The sequence below is a fragment of the Panthera onca genome, chromosome C2, assembly GCF_046562875.1.
Source record: "Panthera onca isolate mPanOnc1 chromosome C2, mPanOnc1 haplotype 2, whole genome shotgun sequence".
In the NCBI taxonomy this organism is placed as follows: Eukaryota; Metazoa; Chordata; class Mammalia; order Carnivora; family Felidae; genus Panthera; species Panthera onca.
In genome coordinates, this window is record NC_138347.1 from 113,064,980 (window position 1) to 113,081,696 (window position 16,717).

Genomic DNA, 16,717 nt, shown 5'->3' on the forward strand with positions numbered 1-16,717 from the left:
GTAACAGAAGTTATTAATCTATGCTGGTGTTCTTCTATGATTCTGGCTCTCTGATTAGTCATAGTCCTTCTGTACAACAGGCAACACACTTTTATGTCATGGATAAGATATGAAATGTGCTGATTATGTTTTAGCACATTAGTAAGAAATTTTTTTAAACTTTTAAAATTCATTAGTTATACTTTCTACCCAAATGATGAAATACAAATCAGTCTATCATGATTATTATTTGTGCAAAACTGGCAATTAATAAAGATGGCAGAAAGTATTTCCTATATAATGAATTCTATGGAACAGAGTAGCCTTATGGAGACAATAAAGAAATTAATCCACACTGGGTGCCATATGTGGTTTCAAGATTCTGGACATGGTTAAAACTGAGACATCATTCATCCCAGAATACTGCCCTTTAATGTATTATAAAATAACGATAATTGACACTTACAAGTAATTTCTTCACATTGCTGAAGCTTTATGAAAAATAATTGCATCATGCAAATAAAAATATACCATCACATGGGACAAAGTACTGGTAGCCCAATAAAACTGCAGAAATACAAATACCTTAGAAATGTCTTAATTCCATTCTGCCTTGTGCTACCAGCATCAGTAGTTGCAATCCCATTTGGGTTGAAGAGGCCCATTCCAGAATTAGAAGAATTATTGTTCAAGTCGGCAGACTGCTGGAATACCTCTATTGTTGCCTTTGCAATATTGTCCAGTAAGTTGTTCATCTCAGCCACTGAACCAGAGCCCTGGAGAGACACAAAAGAAAACTAGCATGCATATATTTTACTTCCTCCTCAAACATCATGTTCTTGCTGTTCATAAAATTGTATACATACACATGCTTCCAATATCTACTCACAGGGTCCTTCAAGCACTGTTTGATCATTAACTGAAGTTCTAGCCAGGACTGCCTCAGCGTCCATTGCTCAAGATTCTGGGGAAAACAATAAGAATTAACACATTAGGAATACTGAACATATCTGAAAATATAATAATTCTTTGCAGTATTCCCTCTCTCAAGAAACAATAATCAGGGGAGCGTGGGTGGCTCAGCCAGTTAAGCGTCTGACTTCAGCTCAGGTCATGATCTCACAGTCCGTGGGTTTGAGCCCCACAATGGGCTCTGTGCTGACAACTTAGAACCTAGAGCCTGCTTCGGATTCTGTGACTCCCTCTCTCTCTGCCCCTTCTCCACTTACACGCACATGTGCTCACTTTCTCTCAAAACTAAATAAATATTTTTTAAAAAGGAAATAATCATACATAATAAAGGGATTTGTCAGGATCAAATGGCTTCCGCGTCCATTACATATTTTCATTGTAGACACAAAGAAATAAGAAACAACATTAAAATAATGTGCAACACTCAGCCAGTCACTAGAAATAAAACAAGCATTTTTCTCTCAAAATCTATTTCTCTAAGCAAACCCATTACAAAATGATTTCAATATTTTTTGAATTATATATTTAAGACTATTCCTCCAAAAAGCTTATGTCTCATGTAAATACAGTAGACTAAAAAGATCAATATTTATAATGATTGTATACCATTTGCATTATCAACATTCACCTAGCAATGGAGTGTGACAACTATAAAGAAAAGAAAACTGGGAGAAAAAACATCAGAATTAACTGAGGTCAAGAATTAGTTAGCAATGAGAAAGGAAAAAAAAAACGGTTCAACTACTCTTGTTAAAATCACAGAAAATGTGTTACGCGATAGACACATAATCTTTAGACTCTAATCACTAACTCACCTGAAGAATGCGCTTAATGTGCTGTCTCTGCAGATTGTCGCCCTCCGTACATTCTTTAATACCATGAGGATAACAAATAAGCTGCAATAATTTCTGTGCTTGCATATTTGAAAGCACAGGGTCCAATATAAGCTCTTTGTCTGTGCACAATCTTTCAGGTTCTTTTAGGCAATGTTCTCCTACCCATTCCTAAAAAAAAAAAAAAAATCGGCAGTTAGGTTGATAGGCAGAGATTTCCCTTGTGTGAATGTAACATGCACTAAAACATGATACACAAATAAAGCAGACAGAAATCTAATTTTAAAAAGTTACATGAAAAAAGTAGAGGGAAATTTTTTTTTTTTTTTTTTTACTTTCTGGTATTGTGACTTCTTAAAAATACAAAGCAGGGCATTGCTTTAAAAAGTCTGAAGAGGGGTGCCTGGGTGGCTCAGGTGGTAAAGTATCTGACTTCGGCTCAGGTCATGATCTCACGGTTCATGGATTCGAGCCCTGCATGGGCTCTGTGCTGACAGCTCAGAGCCTGGAGCCTATTTCAGATTCTGTGTCTCCCTCTCTCTCTGCCCCTCTCCTGTTCACACTCTGTCTCTCTCTGTCTCTCAAAAATAAATAAATGTAAAAAAAAAAAATTTTTTTTTAAAGTCTGAAGAACAGATATGCAAATAAGGAAAGAAAAGAAAGCTAAAGAGAGTAATGAAAATTGGTGCGCATTCTCAACTGGAAAATAGAGCCTTACTCTAGGTATTGTTTTGTAATCATTTTCTATAACTTGGTATATAATGGTAATGATTCTATATTAAAACATGTCTTCATTTTTATGTAATGCATACTATATCCCACTGCATAGAATATAGTACAACACTTAGAAAACAGACATTTTTTATACTATTGTAAACATGTGTGCACATCTGCTTTCTACACAATCATTTTCTCAGGATAATTTCATAAAAGTACAATTGTTGGGTCAAGGAGTATACCAAAATTTAAGACGGTAAATGCATATGGCCAATTGCCCTCCATAGAGTTTCAACCAGTTTGAACACTTATCACTTTCTCTTTATCATTGTTTTAAAAGCAAACTCTTATACTAGACGGGTAAGAAATCATCAACAGAGTCCAATTTGAACCCAGGTCTGTTTCAGAGGAAGGCTGTTTCTTAACTATACCAGTAATTCAATACTGAGTGTCTATTAAACTCACCTATGGAGCTTGCTAAAATTCCATTGCCCAGGCTCCAACAAATAAATATCTGATGGTGGTACCCATTAAACAAACATTAAAACTGTCTGACCCTTGGTGATTCTGGTGGACACTCATAGTGGAACCAATCAACAACTGCTTCTCATTATCTATAAAACTATGTAGCAAACTTTTAACATAGTTGCAATATGCCCTAATAAAAACATGACCCTGTTAACATCTCCACTAAAATGGAAAATAGTATATATGGTATACTATACTTCTTACAAGAAAAGATAAATTAAAGGAAAAAAAAAAAGGAAGATAAATCAGAAAATAAGAACACTGATCACCCGGGGCAGGAAAAAACCCAGGATAGAAGAGACAACGGACGAAGGACATATCACGAAGTACACCTTTTTATACAGTTGACTTGTAGATGCATGTTCTTCTAAAGATGGAGTTGAGGTGGGGAGAAAAAAATGGGAATCTAAACTGAATGCAAACAGAAACAAATGAAATTGGTTCTATTTCAAATGAGTAACATATCCATATTGAAGGAGAAAGTTCAAAAAACTTTTTAACACAATACTATAAACTTTGAGGGAAAAAAGAACTACCAACAAATCTTCAACTCCTTTTACGTTTTTCCTAGTGGTATAGGTGTAGCAATTCTGAAACCATTCCAGGTGTAGTGTAGAATTAAGCAAATGAGTAAATGGTTGATGTTACTGGAAAATACAAAATTAATATGGAATGGGGGAATGCAAAGAACTAAGTGGAGTTACTAATTCTAGACATATCAGTATGAACTCAAGAATACACACACACACACATTTATGTATACGGATATATTTCCTCCTAACTCTGCCTGCTAAAATGGTCCAGAGGCAACGAACATACGTTGCCCATAGTAATGAGCACCACAGTGTCCATATCTTGGCTTCTAAATACCATACTTGATTAACTAGAATGACAGTTCCTTGGAGGAATGATTAATTCCAGGTATGGGACAGGGAAAGTACAATAGGGGTCAGGAACTAAGAAAATATTTGGTGGAGGGCAAGGGGGAGATGGAGACATGTCAAAATAACTTAAAAGCCAGGATGAAAAGGTTCCACTGGAAAAAGCTGGGACAATATGAACATGAAAATAGCTAAGGACAGTGTATTATAATACATATGGATAATAAATAAGAATAACGAGGGTATGCTTTCCTTAGAATAGAATGCAAACTGTTAACTGTAGAGGAGCTGTGGGAAGAAAAAAATCCACCATTTTGCAGCATGTAAAGACTGGTAAAGACTGGTTTAGGGAAGAATCAAAATGAATGATAGATGTGTGGTGGAGTTTGATGAGGGGCAAAATATTTGTATTGTCTCACAGTGTCTCCCCAAAGACTGTTTACTGATTGCAAGGGGGGGAAAAAAAAACCACATGGCAGAGAAATCTCGAAACCATACAATGGAGACACTGTGATCAAACTGATTGCTGCCAGCGATGTGCAAATGGACATTGTGTGACTTCAAGTGTGATTACCTGAGAACACAACTTTACTTCTGTATCATTTTCGCCAAGAATGCATCATCTAAAGCTAATGTATGGGAAATTTCAGACAAATCCAACATTATTGGGACAAATGACGAAACTGAATGTGACCTACAGGTGAGAAAAAAATTACTGTTCCAAAGCTAAATGTCCTGATGTTTAAAAAATTTTTTAAATATTTATTTATTTTTGAGAGAGAGAGACAGCCATGAGTATGGGAAGGACATAGAGACAGGGAGACACAGAAGTCAAAGCGGGCTCCAGGCTCCGTGCTGTCAGCACAGAGCCCGACATGAGACTCAAACTCACGAACCATGAGATCATGACCTGAGCCGAAGGCGGATGCTTAACTGACTGAGCCATCCAGGTACCCCTAAATTACCTGACTTTTGATGACTGCATTTGGTTCTATTACAAGTAAACATTGAAATATTAAAGACTCAAGGTTAATAATATATGCCATCTACTCTCAAAAGCTTCAGCAAAATCTTAGAAAGTATATGCATCCACATTCACAAATAGAATCATAAAGCAAATGTGGAAAAATGTAAAAAATTGGTGAATCTGTATACAAGGTATACACCAGAGTTCTTTACTATTATTGCAACTCTACAACAAATCTGAATTTATTGCCAAACAAAGTTAGCAGGAAGAAAACGACCACCGATGTGCAAGCTTCCTACAACAGTGAGCATCTCCACAAAAACAATTATATATTCATAGATCAAGTCAAATTAAAACTGAAAAATACCTGTTGACAGATAGTCCTCAGTACATATCTAGCATATTCTCTTAAATTGGCAGTTTCTATGGAAATGCTTTTCCCACAGGATTTTGAATTTTGTGAAGCAGTCCAGATATCATCAGCATTCCCATCACGTCGTAAACCTCTCATGGTGAAGTCATCATTCTTTAAAGAGCTGACATTGTTATTGCCAATTTTGGCATCTCCTAAATAATAGAACCACAAAAGCAAAATCATGGAAGTTCCAAATATTGCCAAATACTTGAGAAGTTAATGAAGCAAGCCTTCGGGGATTTAAAATATGTGACTGGCATCTTTATGGCATAGCCCAACGTTCAGCAAGAAAGAGAATCGATCAGGAGAATAAATGCAAGGACCCAGAGAAGTTTCAATACGCACGAGAAAAAAAAGGGAAATTCAAGACTTACTCCTTATTTTGTTTACAGAATTAAGTATGCAATCACCAAATAAAAAGGCCATTATGAATCATATTTAATAATCACAGAACATTGATTTCACCAATATTTCAAGCATGAATGTATTCAATATTCAAATTCATTTCACTTATAGACAAGGAAAAAATGGGTTACTCACCCTTCTAGATGTCCCTTTTCCATTTCTTCTCTTACAATGATTTATTTTCTATCCATAGGTCAAGAGAAAAGTTTTGCCTTAGCCCACCTTACTATCAACTTCTTGACAAGAGAGATTTATTTCCCTGGGAATGGAAAAGGGCAATGCATACTAAGGAAGCCCTAAAACATAGGGCATTCATTGAATAACCCAAGTCTCTCACTTTCCTCTCTGTAAATATCCAAATTAGAAAACCTCACCAGATCAACCTCTAATTTACTGAGTCAAATGGAACTAAGGAAAGGTTTCCTTCATAGCAAAGTTCCTGGGGGACAAAACGGAGCAGAATGTGTGAAAGGCTAGAATTAAGAAATCTTCTCTAGCCATGAAAGACAAATCACTATTCTATTTTAAAAGTGAGAGAATAATATAATTTGGTAGTAAAGACTGCCAAATGACAACAGAGCCTCTAAACTTTCACCTGTTTACCCACAGGGATCATAAGCTTTGAACAAGAAAATTTCCTGGAACCAACAAATGAATTCAGAGGAGTCCCTTACTGCCCACTGTGAGTAAAACAAAGCCCAGGTCAGTGCAAAAAGCTTTTTACAACCCACAGGTCAACCAAGAAAAAGTTTTGACTCTGCTGAAAAATTTGCAAAATCAGAATGGATTAGTAAGTATTTATTTATAAAATGGTAAGAGGAGGGGAGGAATAAGCAATAATTTGCAAGTCATCAATATCTGATTATATGTTATCATACATTCCTTATTAAAATACACAAGAGTTTATTTAATTCAACAGAAGTCCTTGGGAGGAATAAGTAATAATTTTCAAGTCATCAATATCTGATTATATATAATCATACATTCCTTATTAAAATTCACAAGAGTTTATTTAATTCAACAGAGGTCCCTGGGAGCTGAAAGATGTGTACCAAAATTTAGCATGCTTTCTCCAACATTTGGTGAAATAAAACAACTATTTCTATACCTTAAGTTAAAACTACTACATAAATTAGAAACCACTTTCTATATAACAGTTTTATCACCCAAACTCAAAATAGATCCTGATGGACAGGACTTGCAAGAACACTGGTAAGAATAGGGTGAGGTAGATAAATTAAAACTTACATAAAAACAAAATCAAAGAAACAAACACCTCTGCCTAGGAAATCCTCATTCAGATTCTCATTTAGTTTAGATGTTAGGATGACAGAGAAGGTATAGGAGGCTGTTCTAGAACCTTCCGTAACTGTACAGATAACAGAATAAATAGAAAAGAGTGCTCAGTGACTACTTGGTCCAAGGCTCTGCTGACATCCAAATGACCTGATCCTGGCTTCTCAGACCTGAATCATCCTCTGTCTATCAAGAACGGAGGTCGATTAAAAAGGTCAAGGAGAGCCAAACAAAGAAGAACTGATTATTATGCATGGATATTAAAATACAATTATGTGACTCTTTATAGATGTTGGCAAATTTTAGTGGAACTAGACCACTCCTCCAAACAAAGGAGCAGGTGCCTAGATTGCGCTCATCTTGGTTTCTGCCATTCAATGTCTATCCATTCTGCATTCACACTACCTATGTTAGTTTGTTGAAAAGCTACGATTTCAAAACCTACTATCTAGTTTCTCTGATGGGTGTTAGAGATAACACGGGGTGGGGGAGGGGGGGAGCAAGTCCCTGACTTCATGGTCCCTACATTTTTATTAAGTAGATTGACCAGCCATTTTTTTTTTTTCAAATATCATCAGAGAAGAGAAATTTTACTTACTGAAATGAGCATTTAATGCTGGATATACAATAGTACAAGCTCCTAAACTCAGAACAGAGGTTATGTCCCTCCATGTGGCTCTACTTTTCCCTTTTACTGCAAAATTCATGGGCATTTCCAAGGGCATCCTTTGAAATTTATGTGTGTGTGTGTTAAAATGAATGTATACATATGCACATTTTCTTCAGACTTGAACTGTACATTAAACTATGGCAAAAATTAGAAACCATACGTAAATATTACTATGTATGAATATACAATATATGTAATTCTTTAAGGTGAACTTTTATTAATTTTTTAGTGAAAATCCTGTTAATCCTTCATCATCACCCAATAACATTCAAACAGGAGTATAAAGCATTCAAATATGTTCTTTAAGACTCCTCTAAAACAATTCCTATTTACCCCACAGTCTCTGTCCTAATAAAAGAGAGCTCCTTCAGAACATAAGAGGTAACTTTTGTTTAGTCAAGGCCAAAAGAGGGTTGTCAACATTTAATTATGCAGTGGGGACTCAAAATTACCTACTTATTTAAATCCTCCACAATTTATAAAATAAAAATGTGTTGAAGTATTGCCCTAGAAATGAACAGAAACTGTATGCTACTACTTCAGGAATATATATGTCATTCAGAGTATAAAGGATGCCTTGGACATTATAGATTAAATGTTAAAAAATTCTGGTATCTAATACTGTTTTATCAATAATACCAATACCATTGTAATTATTACCTGATTCATGAAAAACCTAAGGTAGAAGTTTATGAACTTGTTCAGGATCACAATGAAAGAAAAATGCTAAGATTAAAACCCAGGTTTTCTTGTGTTTTACTCCTGGTACATAATACAAAATTTAAACCTTTGGTTAGATCATCATTTCATCTTGATCCATTACAAAACGTCATTTATGTCAACAAATAAAGATAAAACCACCCGATGGGTCTGAGAATCTATATTACATCAGAATGAAATATCTTCCAGTTAAAATAACATCCAACAACAACAACAAAAAAGTGTTACATTTAAATACCCCCAGAATTGTAGGTAAGGAGTAGACATCTCAGAGTCCAGCTGATCTTGGACTTGGAGGAAGCCAACTACTTTTGCCAGGAGAGCAAAACATAATGATGTTTCTAATAATCTGAATTAGAGTTGAACATGAATACAAATTATTTTTCCTTTGTTTCTGGTGATTAACCCAGTTTAGTGCCAGGATAGTCTTACCAAGCATCATAATTGCTTTTAAGACAGCAAACACGGCTCCCACTTCAATGCTATTGTGAGCGGCGGCTAAGAGGTGTCTATCACAAGATGATCTTATTCCAGGGAAAGGTTTGCCTATGAGAACAACAACAACAAACCTTTAATTGTCTCATCACCATCATTAACAATCTTTTGTAACCATTTACAATCAGCAGAGCCTGTCATTGTTAGACGATAGGTACTTAATTGTCCTTAGCTAGCTATAATGGATGCTTCATGGATTCACTACAAAACATTGTCACTATTCCTTTCTTAACCTTTGCTTTTTAATTATGAAAACAACGTCATTGCTCCTTGGAGAGATGTATCAAAAAAAATTATTAGAACTTTCATCTATTTATACTGATTGTCGCACACACACACCCCTGTATAAAAATGATCTTCAGAAACACACTTCACTAACACCCCTAGAATTCTTACCTTATTCCTCTTACCTTAGTAAAAGAATAAATGAGTCACCATTGCCCTAAGCTGCTATGATGTGGTTTACAGGTTTGAGGATCATGTTGACCACCAGCGTGGCTTGGCCTCAGAGCAAAAGTATTTTTATTGTTTATTAACTCGATTTTAGTTTCTCAATACATCCTGATATTGCATAAATCAAGGGTGCTGACAGCCCTCTCGATGGCAGTGGTACATTCCTTCATCACCCCCCAAAAGCAAGGTCACCAAACTCAGGGAGGAAATGGCAGAATGGACAGCCCACGTGGACATTTTAGAATCTGTACCTCCAAATGAACATGCAGTTGGGGATTTTATAGCTGTCGGCTCACCGGTTGCTTGAGGTAACAAGCAGGCCTGGGGAGCTCGGAAGAGATGAAGCAGGAGTCGGCATGTCATTCTCGCCCCCGGCTCAGCATCTGCATCTCCACAAGCTAGGAAAGATTTTCAAAGCAAGTTTTCCAATTGATTGACTGACATGTCTTCAGGTTTTCTCTGAAGCTAACTTTTCTGGAATAACTTAAATATAAATGCTCCTTACAGTAAGAAGGAAGGCACTGGCTATGCTTTCCAGAGGAGGCAGACTGCTTCCTTAAAAATGACCGTTTCTATAGGGATCCATAGGACTTTGTACAGAACAACACTTACAATCCTACTAACTTTACATCAACTCCACACCACTGCCCAAGGCATGTAGCCTTAAAAAGTACGTTCACGGTGTTGTTGTAATAGCTGGAAACCATCCCAAGACAACAAATAACAAGAGCCCTTCCGGATGTGTCGTACCTGCTGCTAGGAGAGAGGGAAGTGCGACGTGCTGCACGACGTCCTCCAGGGAGAAACACTGTCGTGCTATCAGAATAGCAATGAAAGTAGCTAATGAATCATGGAATGAAAGGTCACTCACCTTCAAGAAAAACATTGACATGTTTTAATACCCAACGCCCTTTCAAGTAATATCTAAGATTAATATCTAAGAAAATGTAGGCAATACCAGTAAGATCACAAATCCCAAAATGAACCAACAGAGGGAAATGATTACACATCAGGATTATCATCCTCTAAGGGCTATTTTTACGTTATAAGACAAAGGATGAAGTTTACCTACATCACAATGCTACAAAAAGATATTGAGTTTCACCTTGAGTACACATAACTGAACAAAACAAAAACAAAATCACGAAATTCTAATAAGATGTAGTATAAGGAAAACTTTTTAGCAGAACACGGCATTAACATTTAAGGGTAAGATTGTGAGAGAGCAGGAAAAAAAACACAGAGATTCCCCTAATTGAAAAATAAGCCTCACTGATGTTTTAAGAGTTCTTTTCAGGGATAACTATTAGGGATTCTATAATATAATTAAATTAGTCTTAAAAAGCAACGCTGAAAATTTCCAAAGGACTCCTAAATTTGAGAGAGAATGAAAAAAGAGAAGGAAAATAAATTCATTCAGAATGAATCCTCTACCTATAGAGACCTCATAAGACTTTGGCACAAAACAGTAAGAAATAAGCAGCAGCCCTCACGTTAAGTTGTACTATATGCCAATAATCATGTGTAGTGATGTACAAAAGATGACCTCACTTAATAGCATATCACCATGAGGCTCATACTTTTATTAATCCCAATGTTGCAGATGAGGGAACAAAGCAAAGGTAAGGTAAAGTATAACAGAAAACAACCAAGAGGTTAAAGAATTATGTTAACAATAAAAATTAGGATATCTTTGTCTGGAAAAGCAGGCCACAGATATGAGTTACATATATCCATGTGTGGTGTGTGTGTGTGTGTGTGTGTGTGTGTGTGTACCTTGGGTATCTACAGAAAGGAGTAGAATAATCCATCTCATCTTGAGATACCAGAACTAGGAATTAAGCCTCTAACTGGAAGGTGGGGTTTAAAACGCAAAGATACACCAACATGTAACACAGATCACTCCAAGATGGTGATAGGAAAAACAGAGAATCATGACAGATTTTTAAGAAATTTACACATCACAGGTACAACAGGATATGTGAAAGAAAGCAGTGATACATACTGAGTATCTTTTCACTAACTTTCAGGCACAATCACTAGGAAAGACATGCCAATGGTTCTGGGCCTGGGCATTCTTAGGCAACCTAGTGAAACCTATGTTCTTAGAATGCACCTTGATCTTTAAAAAACAAAGTGGTTCTCTTCAAAATGCAAACTCCTGTAGGTAAATTATGTCTTGTACCATGAGGAACTCAAGGCACTTGATAAATAATATGAACCAATAGCTCTGAAGAGACTGTATGTAAGAAATTTCAGCGAACAAACAAGGAAACTCTTGGCATCTCTGCTGTTGATTAAGCTATTGTATTTATTTACTTTTTTCATTTATTTAATCCTTGGCAACCACATTCTTGTTTACTGCCTTTGGGCAAAGAAAGAAAAAAACACATTTCAGATAAGGGTTGGTTCAGTCAATCAAAAATAATTACTAACTAAATATTTAATTGCACAGATGAGTTTTTAAATGAAAAAGAAAACTTACATCTACAGTGCAAAGTACATCATTAAACCCCCACACATGATTTGAAGAACAACAAAGAGCCTTCAGAACTCCCAGCCATTCTGAACTAAGAACAGTGCAGCAAGCTGTCAGCTCAGAGGAGAAATTGGCTATGTCGTTAATCCTAGAAGGAGGAAAAAGAACAGAGTAGAACAGGATAGCAGCACGCAAATGTGATATACTTAACGAACCCATATCTCACTACCATCAAACAAGTCATTCATTTCTAAGATTCAAAGATTTAATAAATACCCACTTGTTAAATAACCTAGCAGAACCTGAAAGCAAAGATACAAGTAACAGGCTTCAGATATTGTTTAATATTTGATGCTGTTGAGCCACAAACAATAATCAGTACAGATGCCAATTAACATATTTTTGACCTGGGAACAAATCTGACTTCAGAATTTCCACCGTTAAGGGCAACGTAAAATTAAAGACTATGTAATTTAGGTAGGTGAAAATACAGTGTTTTTAAATATAGGGATTTTTTAGTTTATGTTTTTATTATGTTTTTGTAAATGGATAGACAAGTTATAGTTTATATCTAAAGCATCTCATGCCAGAGCAATCAGCCAGCATACTCTGTTAGGCTAAGGAAATCACAGTACAGAGCAGAGATGAAATCAGGAATAAATGGGGGTTGGGGGGGGGGGGGAGGGGAGCAAACAACATCCAAATGTCAGCCCAGGCAATTACTAAAGACATTAATTTAAAAGTAGCACCAACGCAAGGACTAGACGGTTAACTGTGAATTCCAGGGTAACCCAGCTCACCTTCCAGCATCCTGATGGCCCATACATACATTCATGAGCGTGTTACAGACGAAGCTGTAGCGATTGGCTGCATTGTCACTAAGGATCTTGCCCAGCATTGAGTAATTGATGCTACGAGCTGAAGGATTCTCAATAAAATCCATCATGAAGTCCGGATCCCATCTCAAGTTAGAATTTGCAGGCATCACATTATTATATATGGTTTGCTTAACTTTTGAACAGGCACTACTGAGGTTACAAGGAAAAGAGTTAAAAAATAAAACAAGAGTAACTAGAAAGCGATTTCACTTAAGGACAGATTCAATGGCAGCAAATGTAAGGTATTCCTGGAGAAGAGTCACATTAGTCCTTTGTGATTCCACCTTCTTAATTGACTGGGAAATACTGGTCTAACAGACAGGACTAAAGCCACCCCCTAAGTGGCGGTAATTACAGGGTTCTATACTCTCTTTCTTGGCAGACAACTTATATAAAAACGTGTCAAATGTGACTGAAGCCTGTAAGCTTGCCATCTGGAGTATGACCTGTTCAAAATGATGAACAATGAACTGTCACCAGTGCTTTTAAACATCTCCCTTTTTACTGTCTTAACTCTTGCCATGCTTCACACTCAACTTTTCATTCATTCTCACTCAGCAATAGTTCTTAATTTGTTTTACTTTCTCACTAGAAATGAAACAAAAAGAAACTGTGCTTTGTTGGTTCCCTCAACCTCCCAATACCTTGAGTGTCATTTTAATGAAACAGACCTCAGCAAAGAGTAAAGTGTTCTCTCTTTTCCAACTTAATTCTACCAATCTATTCATGTCTGTCTTTAGAACCCAGAAGAATTCTGCTTTTCTTTCTCAATTTTTATAAGATTCAGCCCCCATTTTTCTTTCAGTGTAGAGACTTCTCTCAAGTTGACCCTCTGCTACCTCCAGCTGAGAGTGCATAATTTTTCTGGATTCTGTGGCTCATGAAGAAGTGTCCTTACTCTTTGTTTCTAGACTTTCTGTATCATGTATTACACTCTGTCCAAATGCACTTCAATGTTTTAATAAAAAGGTAGCTGTCATCTTAGTCACTCTCAAATTCTTACCACCCTCTGTTGCAGGCATCTAGGGAAATAAGGAACCAACTCAAACATTTTCTTCTGAAATTGCCTGCACCCGAAAAACCTGACAGAGTAATAAAGTAACACACACGTTGAAGCCAAAATGACTTATGCTCACATCTAGGTTTCATCATTTATTAACTTATGATGAGGAATAATCATTTATTGTCAGAACAATCATTTCTACTTCCTGAGGTGGTGGGCAGATTAAAGATCTTGATGGCAAGGACCCAGCACAGTACTTGGCACACTAAGTACCAGCACAATCAGGGCAAGATATCATCAGTGCTCTTTTTCTCCCAAATAATCCTCTTACACAACTTTATTATAAATGCTCCTACAGATATAATTATTAAAACTGTTTTTATTAGCATACTAAGAGAAATCTCACCAAGTATCTAGCTTTTGTTTCACCATTCTTCTTAATCCCAAGGTACAAATAATGCCTGATGTCAGGGATTCCTGAGGGCTGCACCTGTCCTCCATTTCTTTAATTGAGGAAACGTTAACCAGGGCCACATCTTATGATGTAACACTGTACTGATCCTCAGCTTACTGTTGGTCTCCTAAATCTCCACACACTCACTGCACAGGACTTGAATTCACTGAGTTAACATACTTGCACTACCCTGAGGGAACACTAGGGGTCAAACAGGCTACCGGGGGTCTTGGGAAGTTCACTATTTAAATAAAACAGGGCTGTTGCGAGAACCAAATCATGTATGAGAAAGCCATCTGAAAACTGTAAACTGAAACTTAAAGCTCTCTGTAAGTAAGAATATGAGCACTGTTATTATCATATCATTTCTGTAGAAACATATTTCCTAAGACCCACTCAAATGTTCTACGATAAATTATTTGGAAACCTAGCTCATTTCATGATGATATACTCTCCCATTTTTTCCCTATCAATACCATTAAAAATATCATGGTTTTTTTGGATTTATCTTCCATTCACCAGCTTTCTGTGGTGCCTACTAGGAGCCAAATAAATGTTCTTCAAGGTATCATAATATGGCAGTGAAGAAAATATGAAGTTCCTCCTTTGATGAAACTTACAGTTGAGAAAGAAGCCAGACCATAAATAAATATGTAAGTCACCCAGTGGTAGCGAATGCTAAGATTCAGAAAATGACAGAGAGGAGGAGTAAGAGGTTGCTATTTAAAATAGGGTGGTCAGGAAGGTAGAGCTATGAATGTACTGTGGGCATGGACATCCAAGTAACAGGGGAGAGATTACTAGAGAGGTAACAGTAAGTGCAAAAGCCCCAAGAGACAGCGTGCTCAGAGTGTGTGAAGACCGGTAAAGAGGTCCATGTGGTTAGAATGGCATAAACAGAAGGAAAGAAGAAGAGATTATATATAGCAGACCCTGAAGGCAGTTGGGACTTTGAATTTATTCGTGTAGATAAGCCGCCACTAGAAACCTGCAAGTTATTCTTGTTTGAAAATGATGACTTTTGTAGGTATGCTGAGGATATGCTAAAGAGAGTCAGGGATGCAAGCAGAGAAACCAGTTATGACTCTGCACTAGTCCAACCAAGAGCTGGCAGTAGTGACAAAGCAATGGCCAGTAGTCACATTCCACACAAACCAGGAAGACAGAGCTCCCAGAATTCAGGAACAAGTAACTGTAATTGATGGTTCTTTCCTTCCTTCTAGATGACAAATTTATTTTGCAGCCATTACCATCTCCTTCCCCCCACCCACAATTAATCATCAAAATTTCCTCAAAATATCATTAAGTATGTATTTTCTAGCGCCTGTCTACCGGTGGGGGCACAGCAGGTGCTAAGATGCACAGAATCATAGGCAGTCAGGGATACCATCTGCAGGAAGACAGTCAAAGAGGCAGAGAAGCCAAGGCGGTGAGAAAGTAAGCATGCAAACACAAACAACGTTCCAGGTGAGGTACTAGCAAGTGCAAACTATAGAATGTTTACTCTCAACTTTATCTCAGAATTGCAATCAGAGCTAAACATGCATAGTAATTGGCAAAAGGAGGTTAAAGCTACAATGAAAGATAATTCAATATGAATTCTGGCAGATACGATTAACGTTCATTATTAACAAGGATGACAATATCACAGTCGGGTCACTAACAAATATAGGCATGATGCCATTCCTATTGATTTTCTTCTACCCACCTGAAGAGGTCTCCAAATTTACTTCTGAGGTGGCTACATGACACATAGAGATCGTAGAGGTAGGCTAAGATGCATCTCTCGGGGGAAGAACATTCTGAGGGGTTCACAACATGCTTTACCACACCACACAACCTGAGGAGAAAAATATGTGAAGACAGGAGACACGTATTTTGCTAATATATATGTTATTATTTGAATCTTTTAGAATATGTGCAGCTATTACTTGGGTAAGGAAAAAGGTATTAGATTGTTGATACAATAGTAAATAATTGAATAAGGTATCATTTTTTCTATGAGGATAATGAAATACAAAATGATTTTTAAAAAGACTTTGGAAATACCATTAACAACAAGAAAGGAAAGAAATTCCTCCATACAGAAGGAATGTATGGAAGAATCCATCAATTAAGTTGCTATGACCAGAACACAAGAAGAAAGTTGTAGTAGACAATCTCTCTTCAGTAAAAAAAAGAAGCTATTTGCAAAGATTCTTAAGTCCACTCCTATGAAAAAGAGCAAATCTCTACATCAGTAAATCTGAGAAATTCACTTTCAGGACCATGAACTGGTTCTGGCAAAAACTTGATGAAGTCAGGATTTTAAGTCACATTCTCCTTCCTTATCCAAACTAGAAACAAATTTTAGTTTACCTAATGTAAGAATTTAAAACCCTTTCTTTTTAGTGGCATTCCCTAGACGTCTTTCAACTCAGAAATACCATTACTACTCCATTTCAATGCCTCTTTCCCCATATCAAAACGATGGCCCCTTTGGCCACAGTTCATTCAACATAATACTTCATATAACACAGAAGTAAACATTAGTGGTCCATTCACCTATTTATGAGTATGATTCCACGATTAC

General features: G+C 36.7%; 2 protein-coding genes across 20 annotated transcripts in view; one reads left to right on the top strand and one right to left on the bottom strand.

The window, feature by feature from the left end:
• The window catches only part of MED12L (mediator complex subunit 12L), a 333,571-nt gene that overhangs the window by 52,892 nt on the left and 263,962 nt on the right, over positions 1-16,717 (bottom strand). For 11 of the 15 annotated variants that reach the window (XM_060638969.3, XM_060638970.3, XM_060638964.3 and 8 more), the window contains 10 exons: positions 15,854-15,985; positions 12,611-12,838; positions 11,817-11,958; positions 10,082-10,202; positions 9,583-9,729; positions 8,816-8,929; positions 5,245-5,444; positions 1,767-1,955; positions 869-943; positions 565-755 (listed from right to left, as the gene is read on the bottom strand). In XM_060638969.3, the coding sequence (XP_060494952.1) occupies positions 565-755; positions 869-943; positions 1,767-1,955; positions 5,245-5,444; positions 8,816-8,929; positions 9,583-9,729; positions 10,082-10,202; positions 11,817-11,958; positions 12,611-12,838; positions 15,854-15,985 (1,539 nt within the window). The remainder of the gene's footprint in view (positions 1-564; positions 756-868; positions 944-1,766; positions 1,956-5,244; positions 5,445-8,815; positions 8,930-9,582; positions 9,730-10,081; positions 10,203-11,816; positions 11,959-12,610; positions 12,839-15,853; positions 15,986-16,717) is intronic. The other 4 variants (XM_060638957.3, XM_060638962.3, XM_060638968.3 and 1 more) reach the window with 2 other exon arrangements.
• Positions 1-16,717, top strand: part of P2RY12 (purinergic receptor P2Y12) — a 46,076-nt gene that overhangs the window by 7,071 nt on the left and 22,288 nt on the right. For 2 of the 5 annotated variants that reach the window (XM_060638980.3, XM_060638982.3), the window contains one exon: positions 6,307-6,399. The exons of 1 other annotated variant lie outside the window; for it this stretch is intronic. The gene's annotated coding sequence lies outside the window, so the exon portion shown is untranslated. The remainder of the gene's footprint in view (positions 1-6,306; positions 6,400-16,717) is intronic. 2 more of the 5 variants (XM_060638984.3, XM_060638985.3) reach the window with 1 other exon arrangement.